The sequence below is a fragment of the Diadema setosum genome, chromosome 1 (genome assembly GCF_964275005.1).
Source record: "Diadema setosum chromosome 1, eeDiaSeto1, whole genome shotgun sequence".
NCBI classification, from domain to species: Eukaryota; Metazoa; Echinodermata; class Echinoidea; order Diadematoida; family Diadematidae; genus Diadema; species Diadema setosum.
The window spans coordinates 25,263,101-25,289,841 of record NC_092685.1 but is presented as its reverse complement, the minus strand read 5'-3'; the positions used below and the strand labels follow the sequence as shown (position 1 = coordinate 25,289,841).

The following is a 26,741-nucleotide window of genomic DNA, read 5'->3' as shown; positions in this document are numbered from 1 at the left end:
TTAATGAACCTTCGGAATAACGAACCCTATTTCATTTTCGGACAAATGAGCCTTCGGAATAACGAACCTTTAGAATAACGCCACAAATGCTCGGATTAATGAACCTTCGGAATAACGAACCCTATTTCATTTTGGGTTTAACGAACCTTCGGAATAACGAACCTTTAGAATAACGCCACAAATGCTCGGATTAATGAACCTCTAGGTATAGGGAATTTGTGTGTTTCGGATTAACGAACCTTCAGAATATCGAACCTTTGGAATAACGAACAGCACCCGTAATTTTTGGTGTGACCAAGGAGGTATTATAAATGGAGTTTCAACTGGCTGTAATTATTCAAACAGTTGTCAGATTTCTATTGATGTACAAAAGAATTCCACAGGTGCACTTGTGCCTTTGAAGATAGATGTTCCAAGCCGCCGTCTTGCTGAGCAATCTGAAGATTCATTTTGGAATGTTATCATAATGTTGGCCATATTTTGCTTATTCATTTGTTAAATGAAATGAAATTTCAATTAATGACAAAGCACGTAAAACAAAAGTCATTTCCGTCCAAAAATTTGCGCAAAAGAGTAAATCAGAGCTGTATCATGTGAAAATGTTTGAAACTGTACCATCCTAGAAAGCTGGTTTTATCATTTTTCTGCTAATTCCACAAGTGAAAATAATATGGAATAATCTTCAAGTATAATTCTTTATTGATAGATATATCAGATTAGTGCCCAGGTATGCCCAGTGGAGTGATTTTCATCTTTATTTCAGCATTTTTTGCTCGATTTCTATTCGCGCATCCTTGTGTCTGTACCACCTACATTTTATAAGAAGGGATAGCAAAAAGTAATTACCACCACAAAGACATATCTTCCGTTGAAAGTGGCTGGTGATTATGCAATGAGACACGAGTCAATTGTCTTCGTATCTGCGCGGCAGACCCTGTTTGTCAGACGCTTCAAATATTTTTGAGCGGCGGCTTCAAACATCTAGCAAAGGGAATAAGACGGTTGTGACTCCATTCTCTAGAACCTCCTTGGTGTGACACTATAAACCTGAATATCAAATTTTAATCTTTGGAGTGAACTGCACCTATTTCTGGGAGAAGATGACTTGCTAGCATGTACTCTAATGCTGTACACTTGTATTATGTTCAGGGGAACCACATTAGAGCTATTCGGAACCACCAACATTTCTTTGTTTTATCAGGTATCTTGATATATCAGGGATAAAACAAAACATAAAAACAAATGAGACCAAAAAAATTATCTTGTTATATATCAGATATCTCACTATATCAGACCTTATCATAACAAGTTTTCCCTTTTTTTTCTTTTCTGTCATAGCATACAAAACTTTTTTGAGAGCTCATAGTATGCACACATGCTCACACACACACAGAGTACACACACAACCTCCAAACAAGACAAGCCTCTTATCATTACTGGCGACTCTTGTCATAACGAAGTCCTCAAGACCAACAGTTTTCTTTCACTATATTGAAATTTCATTTTAGCCGAACTGTGAAGTAAACTATAAAGATATACCGTATGTTAAAAAAAAAAAAAAAATTACAACGGGACCTTCCGCAATGATAGCTTTGAAAATAGTGAATCAATCTTAATACAAATTCAGGGTATGAAACTACAACTCATTACCCACATCTTCCAGAAAATCCCATTTGATTTGCTTCAGTGGTCAAAGAGAAATGAGGAAGTTTGTAGAGGAAGTCAGGAATCTCTTCCCTCCAAGTTTTGTCTGTTGTTGTATTCACACACAAGAGCATCGAAGTGCTTAACTTGGAAATCAGACTCATGACATGCTTTACAACAATCCACATTTCTCTGTGACCGCTTAACCAAATTGAACGGGTTTTTCTGCAAAATAGAGCCAAGGTGTTACATTTAAAGACCTTGAAGTAGCATTTAGACAGTTTAACCATATTGGGTATTATCAATGCAAAAATCTGATTGTAATTTTTTTGGGGGACATACTGTATACTGTATGTGTAGATGATTAATTGGGGGCCTGAATTTTTACTTCATTGTAGAAAAGAGAATTGCGTTATAACCATGTTTGCTGTAACGGGAGTGGACTATATCATACTATACAAATATGAAAACAAACACTGTGTTTTATTTTCTGTTTCTTTTATTGCATTGCACAAAATGTATCACAAATTTCATCTTCATTTTATTTCAATCAAAAAATAATTCAATCCATACGAATAGATAAGAACGATCTTGTTTAACACAAGTAATCATTCAGAATTTTGTACAGAGGACCTCACGTGCATCATACTGTAAAAGTGGAAATTTTTGCGTAATTTTTCATGCTGGGCTGGGTAAGATGAATCTTGTGTATTTTCAATACCAAGCATCAAAATATAACCAAGTACATGTGTATTACAAGCAATAAAATTTGCATGCTTTCAATTTCGCGCAAGTTTCATTTCGCACAAAATGCATGAAAATTTCCACTTATATGTATACAAGTACGTCGCCCTCTCTCGTTTGGAGGGATGAACCGATTATCATTGACTCATGAGAGGAAAGGCATCAGACATGGACAACACACTGATATCATGAACAACAAATATCTCTGAAGATCTTTTACATTATCTTAAATGACATTGTGCAGGCATCAAAGTACATTGAGTGAATGAGTGAAGGTTCACACAAACTGCCATGAATTACACCAGGTAGCACGAGGGTTTTTCACATCTGACCCCATGATCCAAGAAAACAGCGAGAAAAGGACGACCAAAGACGAGTCACTGGCAAGGCAGCTCTGCAGTCGTGTTGCGTAGAGTAACGCAGATGCAACTACTCTGAGCTTCTTGCACCATACATTACCCTGCTACCTTTTATTATATTGGGCTCCTACTTTCAATGGAACTTTCATATATCTCAATAACTGGTACTCCAGGTCATGGGAATCTTGTCTGTAGGAACTGTAGTAACATAGCCTCCCTGGGCTGCCATGAAAAGGTGAATTACAAATCCATGATATCACTTCCCGATTTGTCTTGATTAATCAAAATGTTACATTATCAAAATTTAAATTCTGCATATTACGGTATGACCTGGGGCCAACAGAGTATGAAGAGACGCGACTGAATAAGAAAATTGAGATACTAGTACAGTCATGTAATGTCAATAGCAGCTAAATGAATAGATGTACCTAATACATTTACAATCAACTGCAACTGCAGCAATTATAGACTGCATAATTTTGATATATTTTGCTTGGTGATTATTCATGCGACAACAGGCCCACTGTTGTTCTCAGGCTGCAGTGATATCCTACATGCATGAATGCCAGTATGTAGGTATGTAGCATGTTCTTCATAGCAAATGTCCATTCTCACCAATCATGTACTCAGAATCAAATCTAAATCATGTGTAAAACAACATTTGGCACATCACAGATTATGAATCTCTGGACGAGACTGATGAGAAGTGGATATTGTATTCCAAATCCAACATACATTAGTGGGGCAGATATGTGAAAAAGATGCTCACATCCGGCGGAAAGTATGAAATTTTGCATACAGGGGTATTTTGGGGCGCTGATTTAAAAAATTGCCGGATCCAAGAGATCTAGCCACGGGGTCGGCCGCCATTATGAATTCCAATATGGCCGCCGCCAAGGATCCTTATCTTCAGTTCTGAATGACATAAGCTATTGAAATTTGATACATAAAAGCAGGATGGTATGGTGACTTCAATAACAGACTTATTTGATATGTCTGACAAGCTGCACGGCAGCCAATTTGAATTTTCCTACATAGTTGCTTTGTTCGAGTGTTGCAAATCTCTATCTCGGGTTTGTAAATTAGGCTACCTGATTGAGCGCGCGTTTGTAACTCATTGAGTGCGTGCTGCTGTATTTACATTGTGACGTCAGTGACAGGTGCATTATGCTTCATTTTTGCTACACTTTTTTGTATGCCCATGAATGTTAGTGGTGATGTTTGTCTTCGCAGCCATATTGGAATTCAAAATAGCCGGCATTGCGTTTGTCAGACACATCACATCAATCCATTTTTTAACTAAGTATGTTAAAATACTGGTGTGCACCTAATTTCAGCGTCACTCACCACTTAGAACTCGGGATAGGGATTTTGAACATTTCGTCGAGGCGGCCATATTGGAATTCGAAATGGCGGCCATTCGATGTTTGTCAGACACTTCAAATTAATCTGTCATTAAATGCAATATGTCAAAACGCTATTGTGTATCAAATTTTGGTGACACAGGTCATTCAGAACTGAAGATAGGGATCTTTAAATTTGTTTCGTGATGGCGGCCATATTGGAATTGAAAATGGCAGCCGACCCCGTGGTCAGATCTCTTGGATCTGGCAATTTTTGAAATCAGTGCCCCAAAATACCCCTACATGCAAAATTTCATACTTTCCGCCGGATGTGAGCATCTCGACCAATTTTTGCTACATATCTGCCCTACTACATCCACATGAATCTTCTTCCTACATGACTCATCGCCACAAAAACCAAGTTCTAGTCACCTACGATTTGTCCCACTTTAATTCCACGCTTGACCATGGAAATGGCATTAAGCTAGCCTTCACATACAAAACACAATACCAAGAAGACCTGCTTTGAAGTTTATGAGCACTACAGGGTTTAAAAAAAAAAAAAAAAAAGTTTTCACTTTTATAACCACCTTTGATAGGCCAATTCAAAGCTACACAGAAACATTCTTTATCACAACCAAAAGGCTCCTTAAAAAGGGGGGGGGGAGAAAAAATCATTCACTGACTTGAAAACATGGGCAGGAGGTAGTGAAGATGTCACACTATTTTTAACATCAAAGCGAAGTATGACTTTTGCATGCAAGCACCTCATTTTGAAGTTTTTTCAGCTTAAGTGTCTGCAACGTAGTGATCGTGAGGTGCTGACAGGTCAAATATACATTTTTAGAAAATACCATGGTACTGCAATTTCTTGATTTCAATATGTCCTCTCAAATTATACCATCTCATCTATTCAAAAATCCCTTTTTTTACCTAATAAACCATAACTAAATATTATTTCAAAGTACAAGTAAAAAACATGTTCATTGATCATGAATCATATTTATGAGACTATAAAATAAACACATCATTCTTCATTTTCTCTTTACATAACCATTATCTAATATCATATATATACAGTGTATACGAGTACATATAATGAAACACAAATATACCTTGTATACTACATAACTTGAGCACCTAAAAACTTTGGGAATGTCATGACTATAAAAAAAAAAAAAAAAAATCAGAACAGTAGAAACACATCTTACATGTGGCACCCTGCATCTTTTCTGTTCAAGTTTTTCTTATCATAATCAAAACCTACACAAAACATTATGTGGCGCAATATATCTATTCTTGTTCCGATGAACCATGACAGAACAAATAGAGAGAGAGAGAGCATGATGAATCCAAATCATCACAAAAATGTTACATGAATTACAATCTTTGGCCTACTATACAGTTCCTTTAAATTGTGTCATTGACTTCACTCTATGCATACTAGGAAACTTAAACATGGACACGATTTTCTCCTCAAGACCCAGTAGCACGGGAATTCATGGGTGGCCCACCGGAGCACATTCAAAAACCACAAATAGCACAGGTCAGCAAATACATGCATCGAAGCGCCACGTTCATTGGTAACGTTCATTGGTAACGGTCAAATCCGGTTGAGATTTTTTGGCTCTGTGTGTACTTACACAGAGATCAGTGATAGAGCTGTACACAATATAGGCGCGGTCAGACTGGCAAAAGATCGAGAAGTTTAAGATCACGAAGTTTGGGCCATTCGTACGCGCGCAAGAAAGAGTGCGCCGTCCGATGGCTAGTGATTGTGATGTAACAATGCACATCTGAACATGACAATGGCCTCGCGCTTCGGAGACAATGCCCGCAAACAGATCGAGAAGTTTCGCGGGAAGTTTGCGGTCACACTGGCAAAACTTTGAGATCTTAAAGATCGCGATCTTAAACTTCTCGATCTTTTGCCAGTGTGACCGCGCCCTTTGTTTTGGGTATTCTCAAATATATCCACATTTGGCCAGCCTTCACACTCCATGAATCCCCACGTAACCAGGTCTTTTCTCGGCAAGTCCACCTTCATATACATGTGGATGGAGTGAATGCAGTCATATTAGTAGAACACGTCAGTGAAAGTTTGGGGGAAATCGAAAAATCGAAAAAATTTTACTTCTTGAAAACTAGAAATGTCGCTATGGCGACTGATGCCTCCGCCTTAATGCGTGATTCTCCCAATAGGCGTATAGTACAATGTCTTCACAATGTGTGATCCATGACATTTTCACATAACTGGCAAAATATTGAAATGACAGGTTTGTCAGAAATGTCTTGAACTGTGTTTGCCATAATTTTCTAAGAGTGCAGGTATATATATTTGGGGAATTTTGGGGAAGTTTATGCATTGAGTAATTTCAAAGGTATGAAGAAAGAGTGTGATAACGGTACAAAAAAAATATTTTTATTGGGGGGGGGGGGCATTGAAACCTGGCCTTTGACCTTTAACCTTTGACCTTCAGGCTGGAAATTTCCTGGAGAATCTCCATTAGGTAATGCATGTACTAAGTTTTGAAACTAATAATGCAAGCATTGCATATACTAGTATATGGGGGAAATAGTAAAATTTTGAGTTGACCTTGACCTTGACCTTGACCCCTGACTATTGACCCATGACCCCTAAATTCCATAGAGAATCCCTGCCAGACAGTACATGCGTATGTACCGAGTTCCATGAAAATACATCGAACCATTTGCGAGAAAAGTGATATTGCAACATTTTCACCTAACCTTTGACCTTTTGACCTTTGACCTTATGACATGAAACTCTCATTGGAGAATCTTTATGCAGTAGTACATGTCCACACCAAGTTTCAAGAAAATACCTTCGGGCATTGCATAGATATGGGGAAAATTGCAACATTTGTAGAATTTGACCTTGACCTTTTGACCTTTGACCTCTTGCCAATGTCACTAAAATTTACTCAACTAATTGTCCCATCATACATCATCCTTGGACCAAGTTTGGTGAAAGCTGCTTCATCCAGTTTTGGGTTATCACGTAAACAGATAAATTTTAGGATTTGACCTTGATCTTTGACCTTTGACCTCTGTCTGATTTCACTGAAAAACTAATCAATTAATTGTCCCATCATACATCATCCTCCAACAAAGTTTGGTGAAATTTGCTCCATCCAGTCTTGAGTTATCGCGTAAACGGATAAAATTTCATGATTTGACCTTGACCTTTGACCTTTAGCCGATTTCACCAAAAATCTTATCAACTAATTGCCCCATCATACTTCATACTTGGACCAAGTTTGGTAAAATTCCAGTAAATATTACTCAAGTTATCGCGTAAACGAAAGCGGACGGACGTACGGACGTACGGACGGACGGACAACCTGAAAACATAATGCCTCCGGCACCACTTCGTGGCGGAGGCATAAAAAGGGCACATTTCCTTGACTCGCCAATGAAATAGGTTAAGGGTAATATTATTCCCCCTTGCCTTCTGAAAGAGGGAAGTCGAGTGTTTTTTTACTGTGCGAAAAAAGTGAAAATATCTTGATTTTTTTAAATATTTTCTTTATATCGTTGTACACATGTGACAGATGTCACAAGCTGTAAGAGTCTTCTCATCCAGCAGTGACTAAGCAGAAACTTCAAAAATTCCTAACTTTTCAACGGATTGTCAGATTTTCCTCAAACTCTTGCTGATGTGTTCTATTAATATTGCTGCATTCAGTCAATCCACATGTCTATGAAGGTGAACTTTTCCTTTAAAGTCTCACATGTGATGAATCTAATCAGTACAGGTGTGGGCATCACACTAAACTAGTATAATTTGTATCACTCATGATGACAGAGGCACTATAAAAGCCTGGTGTCTGCCCAATACCTGCTTGTGAGAAATCTTATACTACCACATGAAATGTTCTGATGCCATTAAATCATTGATAATTATTGTATTGTTTTCCTCTGTTCTACTTCTTTGCATGTTTATTAATGCAAATTTAATTTGTTTGTAATTAGTGAAAATGCAAAGGATATGTTTTTATTTTGTCTGGAGAAGTGACTGCTATAGAAAAAAAATGCTTGCAAAATTATAAATATCAATGAAACAGGTGAAATGCAGCAATTTGGGGATATGTCAGAACACACGTAAGAGAATGATGACATGCTAAAGACACCACATACCATGCCATCTACCTGGTACTGTAAGCGACCACAAAAAACAGTGCCACTGCAAAAGGTAGTTTTCAGGTGGCGATATCAAACACCAAAGGAATTCATAATAGCAATATTTTCTCCCCCTAGCTAATAATAAAATGACATGTTGTGTGGCTGTTATCATTTTTATTCCCAATAATCGCTGTCAAAGTCATCCCTAACTAACCACGCCAGGGAGAAAATTTCCTTATGATACAATGTTGTATGAAGTGTAAGGTTGATTAGTTCATCCCATGGCACCCAAAACAAATTTGGTCCCATACCAGAAACGAGAAAACCCCGCTATAAATAAAGTGCAATAACCGTCCTTTTCCTTTCGTCCTTCAAAGTGTTATGTTGGCCTCGTTCAATGAGAACAAGTTGAAAATATTGCATTCCAAGTACACCACCCAAGGCTTGATAAAATGAATCAAGCCAATCTGTATATGAGATATATTGCCAGCACAATGTCTGTACTGCAGCACACTTTCCAATAAAACTACACATGTATAGCACATTACTGCTTAGAAATCTATTTAGCACCTTTCCTCCGTAGCAAATGGTGACAACGTACATTATTCACATCAGTTCCTCATTTACAACAGACAGAAAGGGAGAAATAGAAAAAGAAAAGGGTAAGTGATATCACACTTACGAGAAACAAAAAAGTGTAATCACTGCTGCAGTTTTGACATCGCGAGATCCCTGCTTTACTGCCGCAGTGATATGACCGGCACATGATTGTCTTTTCGAAAGAGGATGAAACTGTGAAATGACTAAAACCCTACTGGTACTCCCACCATTACCCCAATACCACGGCTATGTATGCTTTCAAAAATACATCTCTATACACGTTCATATAGGTTGCATGGAAGACGAAGGATTTTTATGACATAATTAACGAGCAAGTTCCGGCGATGTACACAAGATAATCAAACTGTGCTTTTCATATCACAGGAACGAGCATATTATGTACTACAGAAATGAAGAGATGCTTACTTCATGGCAGTCCTTAGTCCACCTTAACCCTTTGTGTGCTTTGAGTGATAATTGGCACAGAAAACCCCATAGCACAGTACACACTGTCCAAAATTCCTGACACAGAAAGGTTTAAACAAGCCTATCTTAAAGGTAGGGAATCCCATTTGCATGCCTTAAATGAAGAGTTGTATAAATACAGTGGTATGTTGAAGAGAGTATCATTTTAGAAACTCCCATAAAAGTATTGAAAGTGGAAGGTAACATTTAGTACATTTTTATTGAATTTGAATTGAATTTTTTTCGGGGCTCACCGTAAAATTCCAGTACATTACTAGGCTACCTTTGCAGACCCATGCACTGCATGTGTGTCCATCATGTATATTTTGTGAAGAAAGTTCATCAAAACTTACAAACATTTCTATATACATTCTTGCCACACACTCTATATGTTATTACATCAGCTCTTATACTTTTAGATTTGTGTTTATAGATAGAAAATACAGAAGACTGCAACAAAAAGGCTTAAGTGTGGCCAACACACAGAACTACTGAGTAGTTGAGTTTTGTGCATTATTCAAATTGTAAATAACTTGACTTCCAAATTTCTCAGCAGTGGCCTAAACAAGTCCCCTGAGGTTCATATCTAATGTTTTGCTGCATTTTGGGAGGTCTGTAAAAGGTATCCCCTACCTTTAACACATACCATGGTTTCCTAACACAAGGCTTGTCTACTCACATTAGCAACTACAGAAAACAAACATCCTACTGCAAAGTCTTCTAAAGAAATGCATCACGTATCTCCACATCTATTACGTTGTGTCTCAACAAAGAAGTAAATAAAGTGTATTATGGTAAAAAAAAAAAAAAAGAAGAAAAAGAAACAAACAAACTGTTCCATTCCACTTTCCTTACCTGAACTGTCCAGTCCAAGATACTACGCTACGATGAGAATTCATGGATTTAAAAAAAGTATGATCTAAAATCAATGAATTGGTATTGAAAGTTATCTATATTTTCATATCAAGTTACATATACCCTGGGTATCGTGCCTGCAGGGTCAAAAACTAATTTGACTGTTGGTAATGCATCTCTTTTCCCTTGTGATTGAAAAGTCTGACCTTTATGGTGAATATGACATTCCGACACTTAGGGTTCAAAAATGATTATGAAATAGACTTGTCACCTACCCCCTGACTATGTGTAAATATATGGTTCATAGCTTAATTATCATACCAAGAAAGAATGCTCCTTATATTTCTACACTTAACCTTAAATACCTGACACAGAAAGTTCTGCTTACCTGGTTATGTATACAAAAGTCTGTCAACCTTTGCCCTTTGACCTGCACCATTGACCTTATTCATCCGAACTATAATCAGCTTGCCCATACTTTACATTGAGCATGGAGTTAAACTGCTGCAATCAATCACAGGGTTCAAGGACAATAATGGGGACAATATATCATGGTGTTCAAATTGTGAGATGGACAATCCAAATAATTATGCACCCGTAGAACCCTTCTAGGTACCCCTGGAACCCCCCTGGGTACTCTTCAAACCTTTCTTGATGTCCTTGTCATCAGCAAAGACATATTGTATATTGGTGAACATGCTGTACATGAAGTTTAGGTGTGGCTAGAAATCGTACAGTGTATCATGCTTGTGCCATTGCATATCAGCAATACATGACACTACCGGAAACCACAACAATAAAGTTAACAAATCATAAGTCCTTACTGTAGTTTATATATTCATTTCTACACATGTATGAAGTGCTAACAATGATTTTACACCAAAATATCTCTAAATTTTACGTCTGGATACTGTGTGCATCTATTTTGCCAGGTTAAAAAAGGGGGAAATAAATCACAATTAAAAGGCATAAAAATAAACAATGCATGCACAATCAATTGAAGAAACAAGCACTGTCCCACAAGGTAAATGCAGAAAGAAGTGAAAAAGAGGAGTAAATGTATATCAGAGACTTATTGTTCAACACACCTTGGAAATGTGCACAATTGTGTTAAAATATTTCCATTATACTATCGATATGCAGTTTATCTAAAATATTGTACAATTTGCACTGCAAACAAATTTCCTGTGGCTATAACAACATGCTTAATAAGGCTGTCACGTGTCCAATTATCATGACATACATGTAAAAATTTGAAATGAAATGAACATACAAAAGAAAAACTGATTTAAAGATCATAATCGATTCACAGAGACATAGGAACTCACTTTTTTTCTCTCTCTCACACTGTGTGAGTAGCAATATGCAAACTATACATGGGTTTGATTTTGAAAAAATAAAAATAAAAATTTGATGTTACATACTATAGTTTTTGTTGCTCTATATGCATGATTGTTCTATTCTTTATATCAATTTCAGATCACTTATTACTATGCTTCATTAAACTATTGGTCTACATATCATATGTTCATGCACATTCATAGAAATTTCTCCCTTCTAAGCATGTGACAACAGGCAATCCAGACAAGATGCTCTGAAAAGAGCATCTCAACAGCGTAAGTGCAGACTGCAGCTTTAAACTCCTGCTACATCGCACAAACCTGGGAGTCTCCTTGGATAAGCATTATGGGTCGTGAAACACTGAATTTACCAGGGGAACATAACAAAAATGATCTACCAAAGCTCCCTTATTTGCATTCAAAGTCATTTTTTTTTTTAATACTTGAATTTGATTTTAATTTTTTTTTTTAATTCGTACTGATTTCACACTATTATCAATCTCCCAATCCATTATTGCCATGTTCACATAAGCAACATGGGGTCATATCTACAAGTCATCATTATCGGTGTAGCACGGCAAAATCAAGAGTTTTTATTGCAAGCAAGAACATTAAACACTTTCAAGTACACTGATGACATAAATAAAATAAACTTGGAAGACAACTCTTGTTATATCAGCCAATCATTTGAGAACCTATTCTTTTTTTTTTTTTCTGTGCACTATTAAAAACACACAGCTCTCTAGAAGCAGGTATTGAAGAGATGAGCTGGAATACACAAGCACATTCATACATACATATACTATATTCAATCTCTTAAAAGTATAAAAAAAAAAAATCAACTTTACAGCATCACTAAGCAAAAAGAAAAAAAAAACACATAGAAAATTGCAATTCTATACATATGACTACCTTCATCTTAAAGAGGGTATTTCCTGATCAAAATTCATCCTCCGAACTGTCCGCTAGAAGCATAACTCTGTCCATACTTGTCATGTCATGTACCTGGTTAGACAAAGGTGAGAAAAGAAAGGGATAGAGAATGTTATAAAAAGGAAAACCAGAGATACATTGATACATTTTTTGGCATTACACTCCATGCTCACGTAGACTTGACGGGTCAAGCCAAACAAATGTAAAGGGGACACTTTTTAACAAACTGGGCCCTGTCTTATAAAACTTGTGATAGAAATCAATCAATCACAAATCTCTTGCAAGCTGCAATCAATCCCAACCTGTGATTGATTGATTGCAGTTCTCCGTCTTAATTTCAATCATAACTTTTTTATAAGATGGATTTGCATTTAATCGTAAAGTTGTGATTGATTTGAATCAACCACAAGTGTTTATAAGACGGGGCCCTGGACATACTACACCACGAATGCATAGTTGCCGACATAATAGTGGATTGTTTTGCAAAGAAGTACATAGCCTATGTATTATTATTATTATTTTTTTAAATAAAGCGCAGAATTTTACAATGCCAAACAGTACTAACAGTATTAAAATTTACTGAATTTTACTAGTAGCTGGCAGTTATGAGAATGTTAAGGACCTTTTCAGACTTCATTTCCCCCCCCCCCCCCCCCCACAGGATGAATCTTGACTATTTCATCACAGAAACAGCATTCCTGTTTATTTAAGTTACATTGATTACATAATGCTTTCTCCACTGTAGCATGAGAATTTCAATTGCCATGAAACTTCATATTATGTTGTGCTCTCAGAACAATGCAAGTCTTGCGTTTTCATTGTCAACATGGGGTAAAACAGCATCAAATCAACATAACATGGACATTAGACAGCAGGGCATGCCAGTTATGAAGTCTCATGACCCTTAAAGATGGCATAATTGACTGCAAGGAAAGATAGATAAAATATACTACAACAGAGAAATATGGATTTAGGGCAACAAGAAGAAACAGGTTGAAAAAAACGAGATCATTCAGCAAGCTAGACATACGTCAGCTAAGTATTGACTATATGTACCTTGTGAGGGTCCTTGTGGAAAATTTGTATTGACCCGAACGTGCATGATTTCCTTCATGCTTCCATGCACAAATGTATGCTTCACAATGAAAAAAAAAGTGACATTGATATGTATCCTCCCCATTGAGATCTCACTGTAGATAACGACATGCTTCGATACAAAGCAATATGTCATTTACATCAAACAGATGAGCCTGAATCAAAGCAGAAACTGTCGATGCCACATACAGCATCACTTTTACCAGTGGTTACACTTTAACTTGTCGAAGACTAATCCCAAGAATACTTGGGCAGGTGTATCTATGCGAAATGCGTGAAAGCAGAATCAGTCCATCCTCAATGGGTTAATGTGACAGGAATGTATGTCTCAAGATGAAATGCAAACAGGTGCATTTTTTTCCACAGGGGGAGGGGGTGTTTACTTAACATGCTGGGTAATTAATTGCTAACTCTTCTGGCTTGTGTGAGACCCAACCCCCCCCCCCCCCCCCATCATTCATGTACATATTGTTTAACAACTCAGTACATTGTGAGGAATTTAGAAAGGAGCATACAAACAAGTATTTCTCAAAAACTTTGTAAAATACCAGGGAAAACTTTTATACTTTAGGCTCTAAAAGCCTTATGTCTGTCCTAAATGAACATTGAAATGTTTATGAAGTCAAAGCATATCAAAGTGATACTTGTGCACCAAATTTCATGGCCGAATCTTACATTTTTCAACTCCATCGTTTCCATGCCACTATGACTAGCAAGCAATGTGTAAGAATATGGCCTTAACAGACCCAATTGCTTCATTGTCATTGTCGCAAGCATGTATCAAAATTTGAGGAAATGCACTGAAAAATTCCTTTGCTCAAGATATTGTGTCACCAGTGAAGTTCTTGAATGGCATCATGATTTCTCTAAACTTTGTCTAATTTTCTGTAAAATCTCTTCCATGTTGATGAGATCATTTGTCATATCATGTCCAAGTTTGACATGACCATGTCATAAATTTGTGTTATTTCATAAAACAAAGTTTTTCCTTTTCTGAACAAGGAAAATCCGCTCTAAGCCCTCAGCACAAGCATCATGCACTTTGATGCTGTTTAACGCAGATTTCATGTTTCTGTTGTTTGTGTCAATAATATCCCGCGCTGTGAAAACTCATTAGTGACAAAAATCTTTCACTTCCACAGGTTTAATGAATACAACAATGAGTGTATGCAATATCATTTGAATCACTAGTGTCTGTTGTCAACTCACAACCAGCTTCCTTCCTGATCTGACAATTATTTCCTTGTCAAAAGACAATATTGTTCCTGGCTACATGTACTGAAGAAAGTGTCATGTTTGCCAACACAAACAGGAAACAGAAAAGGAAACTATATTCCTATGCTGGAGTTTGACTTTTTATTCTTCTCTGTTCTTTGATATTTTCCCCCATTGTTGTTATAGCTGTACATCACTTTTGTCCTTGTAAACATTGATGTCTGCATTCTATCATCTGGGGTAGTAATGGATGTTTGTTTTGGATGTACTTTATAATTTGTTGACACTTCCTGACAAACAATGAATCACTGACATATTCTATTTACAAAATTTGTCAAAAAAAAAAGGATAGGCATCCACCTGCTTACCCCATTTCCATGTGTCTTTCCCGTCCTCGTTTTCCTTTTCCGAGAACAGTATGCGTATGCCACAGCTATGATAACTACAGAGAATAAGATCCCAATTGCTATCGGTAGTAGAATCTTGCCTGTAAAGCTGTTTTTCTGTCAAGTCGAAAGAGAGAGAGAGAAAACAACAACAACAAATCAGTGCATTATCAAACAATGAACCATACTTCATTTATCACCCGCTCAGTGAATAGTTCACCATCTACCATCCACCAGAACATATCTATTCATTCTTAAAAAGCAGGCATACTGGAGGGATGCTAACATTGAAAATGGAACTACACAGCAGATGTCATGACGTAAAGAACTCTTAGAACAATCCGCCAAGCCAAGTTACACTCATGTGCAGCACAAAATTTGTCAATATTCACAGCTGCCAACATTTCTAGTGTACTATGTTCCATCTGCATCCCCAAGTCTAATTAACTGCAGCTGAGCTTTGATGTTTGCATTTGATGGGGGGCAGGCCGATTTTATCAATTCATAATTTTACCAACCTTGCCGATCCAGCAGCTGTACACGAACACATACACATAAACGCACACACACACATACACACACACACATACACATACACATAAACACACACACACACACACACACACACAAACTTTCACATGCATACATGTACACACACGCTATGATAATGTGACTTCCTGCCCCTGCAACTCATTAATGCATGTGATGTTCTCCGGGGCTCACACACGATTGTCATTTACAATAAATGGCGCAGGGGGAAAGGGCTGGCAAACAGGGATAGAGAATTTTGATAGGGGATGAAATTACCCTTCATGCAGATAGACTGTTCTTCAACGTCTACTGATCATATGGACCGCTTTTTGAAGCATTGTTAATATCATTGCCCAGAGAAATCTCAACTCCATGCAATGACTCAGAGAGCATGCTCAGAGGGCCTGCATTTATGCCCCCCTATTTCAACCAATCAGAATTGAGGATTCATCAAATGAGATTTATATGATTAATTCTGATATATAAGCAGCAGACATTGTGTATCATTCAGTTCTGCTACAATCTGAGCATGTGCAGGTCTGAGGTCTGAAAGGTTACATAAGACCTTCTCTGGAAATTGACTTGTAAATGAGATATTTGAGAAACTGGAGAAAATGTGTAGTCTTGTAAACCAAATTAACAAAAGCCATTCATGAAGCACTTATTTGTAAATTACCACTTTTTCACTTGGCTGTAATCAAATGCTCCTCTAATTCTAAAAGATTACGTCCATGTTTTTACAAGTCTGTGGTTCAGAGGTAATTGTGACAATTGCTGATTAGCTGATGGGTTAGGTTCACAGTATGTTTCTTCAAGATAGCTATTTAGACACAAGATAATGATATGCATGCAATAGGAAAAGATGGCTGATACATCAGGTCTACCTGAGTAAGATCACATCATCTCTACTGAATCACATCTCATCATGATCATACACACAACAGGGGTCGCACTTAACTTTTTTTTAACTAGCCAGGCGGACTACTTAGAATCAAATTTGACACTGAAGCAATATTTTGGCTAGCCAGACGGACTAGTAACTTCAGAATTTTTCGATTTTTAGCTAGTCCGACGTGATTTCGGGTGGCCAATGGCCAACGGACCATCGCCAATTTCGAACCCTGCACAATCAGAACATGTATATCTTCAATTCATGTATTATGTGCAGTACATGTGTACATGCACTACATTATTTAATTGCTGGATTCAAATTGCTTAACTACTTGAATCCACTATAGGATATGCAATAATGGATTTATAATGGGACCCTGAACTAATATTTTTATACATATTTTTTGAACATTGATTCCATTCTTTAGTAGAATGCTTCAAAGATTCTAAAGCACTTGGACATGAGTGACAAATATGATGATCAGGACATCTACATGTATCAAACTATTTCCTTCACTCTCACAATTTTGAGCAACCATACTTACTGTGATTCCAAGGATAGACCAATCTCCACCTGTTTTTAAGCATAGGTAAAAAAAAGAAGAGAAGGAAATTATGAAGGACAGGAAAAAATAGAAAGATACACAAACAGATAACGGCACAGAGACAGACAGATGGGTAGTGCAAAAGCAAACAGAGAGAAAAAAAGAGGGAAAGAGATCAATTGTGATGTCTCGAACAATATCTGCAAGACAGATTACTGTATATGCCATATATTTTGCGAGTATAAATTTTCGCGAATCGGGACTTCCCGACAATTTCGTGAGTGGTTAAATTTGCAATCGGGGAGTCCTGTACTGAACGGAGAAATGTATACGCGTACGTCACATTCATATCGGCATTAGAGTCAATAGTTTCGGATGATTTTAATTTTGCAAATAGCAGCTGACTCGCGAAATTCGGGAAGATAAAAACCTTGCGAAATATTCGGCGTATACAGTAACAGATTTCAATCCAAATCATTATGTGCCCAGAAGAACAATGCAAATGCATGCGAGGAGTATAAAATGTGCCCAAAATAATGACAAGAATACACAAGAGGCACGTAATATACTTTGGCTTCACATGCGTTTGCATCATTCTTCTAGGCTCCTCCCATGCGTTTTTGTCATTCTTCCAAGCACACAACAAAGTTGCTATGAACCCCCAGATAATGATTAACTGCTAAAATGTCCATTACATAATATAGTGTACATGTACATTTAGTTTATCCTTGCATCAGGCCCTAAATGGAAGCATTTTTCAGTTCTGGTCAAAAGGCATTTCATCCCATGAAATTTTATGATTTGCCAGAAATCAGTAATATACATGCTTTCTAAAGAATGAAATAGATTTTTCTGAAAGAGCTTTCATAACAGACAAGAGATTACTGTACCTCTGTTAGCCTAACCATGTCAGTACTATTGGCAACATGTCTGTACACAAAGCCAATAGCAGTTTGAGCACAGACACTTTAATTGGCGAAGTCCACCCTGGAAATAAGTTCGTTGAAAAGAACCAGAAAAATGAGAATAGGGCAATGCAATTTTGACCACATTCTCATTCAAAGATTAAAAAAAAATGAAATGAAATTTTGATGATGTGACCACTGAAACAGAAATTTGACAACTTTGTAATATAGCATGAGAGCTCATCTTCCATTTGCCTAACTTCCATTGTCCTGTTCCTCTTCTTTTTCTGCTTCCATTAACACAAACTAATTATTCAGGGTGGACTTCCACTGAGGGTTAACCATGCTGAAAGCAAAAACGTTTATTCTCACGTGCTTAAAACCATCCTTGCTTGCTAATAAATATACCTGTATCCAGTCTTGACTGCACATACGAAGCAAAGTCTGCTATTTGATACATCTGTATTTCTTCAAGTTCAACTGAATAAAAGATGATCATTCTTTTTGACAGCAACACGCTCTCTCAAGACACTAACGCCAATGATCATAATCAAGCTCAGATCAAAGGACTAGAAAATGGTATTATTTTTACACACTGCTCATTCCCAGATACACAGTTATTTCTGCCCTTTTTGACCTGGCACCTAATCCTTTGAGTCATGACCAATATGAAGTCAAGATATAAATATCTTAAATCTCAATGTGATGTCTATTGATTATGTAACCAAATTGGAAAGCAAGGACAAGCTGCAGATAGGTCTGGTCAAAATCTGTTCATCTACAATGTATTTTGACTCACATTTACAATTGCTTAAAGAAACATACAATATTGCAATGTTTTCATACAGTGTACATACCATAGAAATCCATGTATTACCCCCCCCCCCAAAACAAAAAAAGTGCAGTGTAGCACATGAATGAAATAATGATCAAGGACATTTACCACACTCGATATGTTCTACAATGTATGACAAACATTAAATATTCATATCTATATGAAACTCCACCAGGATGATATGAACTAAAAAGGTACAAAGATCAGACATGTAGATTCCTTTCAAAAATTCTATAAGAATTGAAACACTAAAATATTCAGACATTATTATCAATCCTGGCTTGTGATATGCCTTAAATCTTTCAATGGAAAGAAGTGAAAAATAAATTGGACTGAACACGAATTTTTGTATGATGAAATAAATCAGTTAATTCACAAAACACAACATTACAATCAAAACATACTCTATGGTTATCATGGCAGCAATTCATGTGAAATTACAATTGGATCGCAGTTGATATGAAGAATTATCAAATTTGGTGGCAAAAGGAGGTTAAGTCTCTGTCAATGTAAGCTAGAGCATAATACAAGGTACAACGTTTCAAAGAACCTTTCCTCTTTGCCGATGTACCATGCTAAATGAGAACTACCGGAGTAGACATGATCATTATTCAGTACACTCTAGAATGCTCTTATCTGTAAGTTGGTGTTTGCCCTGTCAGATAAATAGTGTGCAAAGCTTTTCCACTACATGTTTGGACTATCAAAGCCAGACAATACATAGCAGTAGCATGCACACTCCGATCTCCACATGTGTTAGCTGCAAAGAATACACCTTTGCTACCACTTATTCTTGTTGCTACCACTTGTTCTTGTGCTGTTTTCTGTAACAAAAGTTTAATAAATCTTAAATAGCAATGAAAAGAGCAAATAATTTGGGTTGCAGATACAAACGTACAGCAGACTCCAGTTATAAATGACAAAGTCCTCAAGACTAGCAGTTTTCTTTCGTTATATCGAAATTTCGTTATAACCAAACAAATAAACAATAAAAAAACATACGGCAAAAAATGTTATGGCCCCGTTGTAACTGGAATTTTGTTATGAAACCGTGTTCATTATAAGGGGAGTGCACTGTAAAAGAAAATACATACAAACACACACACACAAATAACAATGGCCATAATATACTCACTTGAAGCTGTTGGACGGCTATTCGGTGCAGTTGTCTTCTTTAGAGATGTCAGCACTGCACCTGCTGTCGCAGTAGCAGATATCTCCCTCTGTGGCGATGTGGTAAATTGATGCGGTAATGTGGATTGATGCCGTGTCGTGGGTTGTGTCAAAGGTTGTCCTGTGCTTGCTCCTGCCGTTGCTTGTCTGGTGCTTGCGGACGATGACAATGGGTTTTGAGTAAGGGTCTTTGCTGATGATGACAACACTCCCTCCACCGGTTCTCCCGTTGAGTGCCTGGCTGATGTTGTGGATGCCTTTGTAGTAGGTGGTTGCTGTGAGGATACAGCTGATGAAGTGGAAACTGATGTGGACGGTGTCATTGTCCTTTCACTACTTGGCGAAGAGGAGGTACTCAGACCGTCTTTCGAGCTTTGTGACCGAGGGCTTCCGGTGGACTCTGCTGCAGGCTGGGTTGATGGCAGAGTCGACTGTTGTGCAGTCTGTTCCACTGTGGTTGACTCTGGAGTCATGTCACTCTGCAGGGTACAAGTGCATTATGAATAACATATCAACATTGTAGAAAATAATGGAATAAAGGGGGCTGATGGAAACAGATAACAATTATAATGGGTTTCATTCCGACACTCTCATGATCTGTCACCAGTATCTTTGGGCAAGTTTTCAAAAAAGGTAAAATACAGTGTACCTTGGTATACAAGCTAAATGAACAATATTTGATGATCTCATTTAATCATGGCAACACAAATGGAGACAATAAATCAGGCTAAGGTGCACTGAGTTTTGATACACAGAGTGCTAGCAATCAGTGAGAAGCTTTAAAAGGTCACACAAAATGGAAATGTTTCCTAAATACTGTCCTTTAGAGCAGAGTTGTCATAAATATTTGACCTTTTGATGACATAAAGATGCCTACTCTGTTCATTCATGAGAGTACCACATTGGTAAATTGCTAAAAAAACATACAGCAATCATCATCAATCTGTACACAATTTATTTCAGTGTCTTGATACTGGGCATGATTCCAATGCATGTAACAGCAAAATAAGATCAGTCAAAACAGGATATAGGTCAACTAAAGCACACTTTCAGTTAAGCAGAATTTTGTGTTGTGTGAAGTCATGTGAGTTGCATTTCTACTATTAAGTTCTGGCTGTCCATGCACTTTATATCCAAATACAAGCATCCCTCATTAGTCAAGATCAGGTAGGAATACAATGTACATACCTGCACTGCTGGACTTGCAAGTTTGGAATTATTTTTCTGATTCTCTTTGCTGGGTGATGGTGCTGTGACGGTGCTCAAATTCACAAGTTCAGTTTCAGTCACAAACACTGTAGACATCATGTCCATGTCAGTTGACATTGGTGCTGCAACACTGTTCCCAACCATGGCCATTAAATAGAGCACAAGCAGAGGCGCCAAGGGCAACCACACCGTCTTCTCCATATTTTTGTGTCTTGCACAGCAAGCAGAGACCAGGGGGTCTGTCAACACACACTTACACATGTACCCTAAAAGTACAAAGAAAACGATTTCAAGTTTCAAGTACATAAATCACAAGGTTTATGCATTTGTATTATTTTGTTTCAAGGGGGTCATTACTCCTCTCTGAAATAAGTGTCAAATCTAAGACATATGGTGATAGGTCTTTTGGAAAAATGGCACCCTCATTATGGAATAATCTCCCTCTCAGTGTTAGATGCATTACAGATTTTGATAAATTCAAATCTGTGTTAAAAACTCACCTTTTTGACAATTGTTGATTACATGTTTGAATTAGAGAAATATGTGATAGATTTGGTTTCATTATTTTGTACACGCATAGAGACTATTTGTATGGTATTATGCGTTTCTAAGAACTGACTATTATTATTACTCTTGATCATGAAATGAATGCACTGTTAGTACACTTCCAGACACATTTAAAGGAAAATTTATCCATCTGGGAAATCTGTGATGAGTGAAAATTAGCAAAGTTATAAAGAACAGATGAACAAACATTTGAGTACATATATCAGAACAACCATTATCAAACTTCTGTCTGTTTTGATTACTGAAACCATTTTTTTTTTCATTTTTTATTGGGACCTCTTTGCTTTTGGAGTGGCCTGCACTTTCATTTTAGATGATACTGTGAAACTCATGAAACTCTGGCAATTTCCTGAGCTCTCCATTCTGCTGTCTTCATGGGAAAATTAAATTATTCCTTGTACTAGTGAATTCCTACAACTTCATAAAGTCTAATACTAACAATCTAGGAGTATTTTGCTGACTTTCTAACACTAGTAACAGTGCTGCAAAATTCACATTGTAACTGCCTTGAAATCATCTCCATCGAAATTTGTACAGTAAGTAAGTTTTCTTTTCGACAGGCAAGCAGCACATCTCATACTGCAGTGTGGACTGGCAGTAATGATCTGGCGCAAATCTCTGGACAAAGTGTACATTATCGAAATTTAAGCAACATCAAGCCGATTGTGTTTTCTTTATTTCTTTACAGAAATAAATTTCTGTCTTGGGACATATAACAGGCTCAGCTATGTGTACCACGCATTCACACATGTACTAAAAATGTATGGTACACAGTATTGGTACAGTAGTAAGGGATAGTAACACACTGCTGCACCTTGTTGTGTGTGTGTGTGTGTGTGTGTGTGTGTGTGTGTGTGTGTGTGTGTGTGTGTATGTGTGTGTGTGTTTGTGACAGCTTCTCAACAATCTCAAAGCTGAAAGCTTCTTGTGGTTTCATGTTCAGCAAAACTGCATGATACTTCTCAAAATTCAAAAAAATTTTAATTATCCCTGAACCGTGAAGTTGTTCTGATTACTGTACGAGCTGAAATTTTCGCGGTGGTTTTATTTTCGCGAATTTCGCAAATCTTCTTTGAACCGCGAAAATAACAACTCGCGAATAACTAAGTTCAGTTAGACCCTCACAACCGCGAAATTAACAACACACGAAAATGTCCTCCAAGTAGCAATTCGCGAAAATATCTGTAGGTGAAAATTTCAGCTCGTACAGTACTAATTTAGTCTATTTCATGATCAACAGTTGTTTGTTTTCTGCTTGTAAAAGACACCATGATTCCTTTATCGAACATAAACTACATGTATTCAATTCAACCAAGCAACAAACACACACACACACTGGCATGTATGGATTACACAGAATATGGATTATCGTTGTGGCAGAGTGACTTGTACGTACAGGGTAAGGGAAACTGGAACTTTTACAAATTATGTTAACAAACCAAAAGAAAAATGTAAATGCTTGAATAAAAGACATTCAAAATTAGTTTCCGTATTTACGCATATAACATGTGCATCAAAATTTTGACTCTGGTGTGCATCAATTAACCAGGGATGTCTGTCATATTTGTGATGGAGGTGTGCATCACTTTCAATGTTTTGTCCACCAAAAAAGTGAACGAGGGATGAATCAAAAAGCATGTATTGGTTATCCCCAAAACGACCATGACGCACCCATGTCCAGGTGAAGTGGGGTGGGACTTTACATTGACAATGTGCATAAATTTACATTGCAGGTCAGGTGTCGGCACAAACTACACTACACTTAGCCTGACCAGACTGCTGTGCGAAGCACCCCCCAGTCTGACATCTACTGGTGTTTTACGTTGTATACGACCATCGCTTTTGACGGCAAAATCACATTAAAATGTCTTTTATTTTGTTTGATTTTACCAACAAGATGATTTTTACCACTCACCTACATTGTATTTTGCTGATGGTCGAGTTGAATTTGGTGTTTTGTTGGTATCCAGACCTTATTGTTGAATTTTTCGGAGTAGATCGTGCGATGATTCACAAAATCAATGAACTACCACAAATGCTCAACCGGAAGTACCATGGTAGCATTTTACGTACGCCCATGCGTTTTGTGTGTTACGTAAAGCTTGTCGTTTGCTACATACATGTACTTCCGTGCGTGCTGCTCTCATGATTTGACCTTTTCATGGGTCACTTCCGCTCCAACAAGGTCATGAACTTTTCCGACTTGCCACGTTGTAGATATACGAGAGTGATTGCCATTCAAATAACACGCAAAAGATGAGGAGTGAAGCAATACGGACGCTTACAGACCTGATTTTAATAACGGATTTCGGTGGGTTTTTGACGTAATTTTAAAAAAAAAAATCGCATACCGATTATTGAATGAATAATCATAGACTATAGGGATTCCTTATATTTTAGTTTTCTACAATTTTAAAGATATTCATGAAGGAAACGTACACCCACCACTGAAAATGACAATGTCGTGCAGCCGCTGTCGCTTCGTGTTGATACACTACACTGTGCTGCATACACTCCTTGCTTTTGACACAGCCTATACATAATAGTAAAGTTTAATACACCTGTAACAAACAAATGACAGCAATGTCATGCCCGTTTTTGTTTTGTTTTTTATGTCACACTATGCACCACGGCGGCATGATGAATTAGATTGTCAGACATCAACCCACTTCACTTGCACCTTGTTTCTCGCGTTTAGCCCGACCAGACGCTGTTAATACGCTACGCGAATACAGCGTCTGACCAACGAGCGGGCACCTACAAAGTGGGGAACCACAACACAACTACAAAACTTATGAAAATTTATACGTTCTTTATAAACAATGTACACGTTACCAAACGTTACTCACCTTAAGTGCATGCTTGTATTACAGAAGGTTCGTAAGTCCATTGAGAGCCCTCGTGATAAGTCCGTGGAACCAAAAAATTATACTTTCTGGCGGATTCCCTAACACCGTCAGGGTTCATCGTTGCAGAATTCAAAATGGCGCCTTGATCTCTGCGGAAATCTTTTGCGTGCGTGCGATGCGCTGCTTGAGTGTTGGTGTAGCAGCACGGTCGACAGCGCGACCTTTTGAAAGGGCATTCAGATCATGTGACCTCCCGGATATTGGAAATGGCCTGGCGTGAAAGACGATGTACCGTTCGTGAACCGTTCACACATGCTGCATATAACCATCATTTTAGGTAAGTTATCAAATCTAAATTTCAATATTCATAGCATAGATATGAAGTCTCATTATCATTTTGTTCGTCAGATGAGTTTGAAGTGACAAAAAAATGATCTAATGTATCAAAATTCAATCCGATCGCATGCTATCGTTGGACCCTCTTCGTGTTTGGAGCTTCGTTGGTACAGCCCTGTCGCGCTACGTATGTACAGCGGCGACTGGGCTGTGTATAGTTATCTCGCGGTATGATCAATTGATAGCCTACCCTAGTTATTATACTCCACCACTCCATCCACGATTAGACAATGACAGTATAGGCCTACATCATGTACTCGAGTCGTAGGCGTCTGTTACTCATACCCCTTTCATAAACTCAATAATGCGGATAATATCCGCAACATTTGGTCGTAAAACCGGAGCGGGGATAGAATAATGCGCATTATTTCGACCCTTCTATTATCCGCATAATAGCAGCATCGGGACCAGATTTTGAGTTTATGAACGCAAACCCAAATAATGCGGATAATTGCCGGGGTGCGGTCAAACGTCACCTGTCTTTCCCGCAGGAGGGACGTGTGCAGTCACCATGATGATTATCCGCCTTTTTCAGGACGGGCGCTCGTAAAAATAATGCGGATTATTTTCAGAGTTTGTGAACGCATTTTTTATTGAATTGTCCGCATTATTCTTATGCGGATAATAGGAGGATGAGTTTATGAAAGGGGTATCAGCTGACACTGTCACTAGTGTCAGTGACAGAGCAGCTCTGTCACTGACACTAGTGACAGTGTCAGCTGAGAACTCAGAATTAACCGCACTACCCACTAGCATTATGCATTTCTTCTCTGCTGTTACCAGCATCACTTGACACTGCAGTTTCCTATTTCCTAATAATATTAATATCTGTTCTCGTGCACCACGATAGTGACGAGGCTGGAAAAAAAAAATAAAGCGGATGTATGTATACGTACCTGTCAACGTCAAGTAGTTTATACTAGGTCTAGCTAGCTGGGCATCCACGCACTAGCTCGATTGCTCGCTTGCCGTATGACCACCAGTTGTTGCGACTACCGGTAGGTCCTAGTATGTTGTACGTTACTGAGCTGATGACTGACAGTGACACCGTCGTCGTGTATCCCCACGTACCCACCCGTAGGTAGAGTGGTGGTCTAACAAGTTAACGAACGGCCCACGGGTACGTGTAGTGATGATGATACATGTACTGCACTGCACTGTACACTAGTATCCACCTCTTTATTTAACTAAACTGGCACTCCGTCACAAAAGTCGTAAACACTTCGAAAGTTTTGGACACCGGGAGACAATCAGACAAATAAATTCGAAATCTCAGTACGCTCACACACATTCATGTATCTTCCACTAGATTTCTACTAGTTGTGTGGCTTGATTGAGTACGGGATATGACTCTGAGTGCTCCTCGGTGCCACACCATCACACTGCACTGGCGCTGGTATACAAACCGGCGGCATCGCATGCAGGACAGTAGCTGCATCACATGCAAAAGAAGAGACAGACCATCACATATCCTGTCTCTCCGCCGCCGACAAGTGCATCCATTTACATGTATATGGCAAGCCAAATGCTCCATAAGGGCGAGGAAGGGTGCGGAAAAATATTAAATCATGGATACGTAAAAATGAATTTTATTTGCAGAATGAGATACATGTATATTATACAAAGGATATAACATCAAAACTTATTTATAAAGCATTGATGAGAGATGAATTGACAAATTGAAACATCATCAGCATTTAATAATTTAGTTGATATAT

The 26,741-nt window shown here is 37.9% G+C and overlaps 1 protein-coding gene across 1 annotated transcript; it reads right to left on the bottom strand.

Moving 5' to 3' along the window:
* Nucleotides 1-12,376: 12,376 nt before the first annotated feature.
* Nucleotides 12,377-26,438, bottom strand: LOC140227895 (uncharacterized). The gene is made up of 7 exons (XM_072308312.1): nucleotides 26,430-26,438; nucleotides 25,920-25,971; nucleotides 21,191-21,477; nucleotides 19,965-20,481; nucleotides 17,090-17,118; nucleotides 15,105-15,239; nucleotides 12,377-12,498 (listed from the first exon to the last, which is right to left on the bottom strand). The coding sequence occupies exons 1-7, from the start codon at nucleotides 26,436-26,438 to the stop codon at nucleotides 12,433-12,435; spliced, it is 1,095 nt and encodes a 364-aa protein (XP_072164413.1). The 3' UTR covers nucleotides 12,377-12,432.
* Between the last annotated feature and the right edge of the window lie 303 nt (nucleotides 26,439-26,741).

Bases quoted from the DNA above. Each gene is read 5' to 3' on its own strand.
- LOC140227895 (XM_072308312.1), bottom strand. The intron at 17,119-19,964 runs GTGAGTATATTA...GCTTAAAAACAG, and splicing joins TAGCCGTCCAACAGCTTCAA to GTGGAGATTGGTCTATCCTT. The intron at 15,240-17,089 runs GTAAGTATGGTT...TCGACTTGACAG, and splicing joins GGTCTATCCTTGGAATCACA to AAAAACAGCTTTACAGGCAA.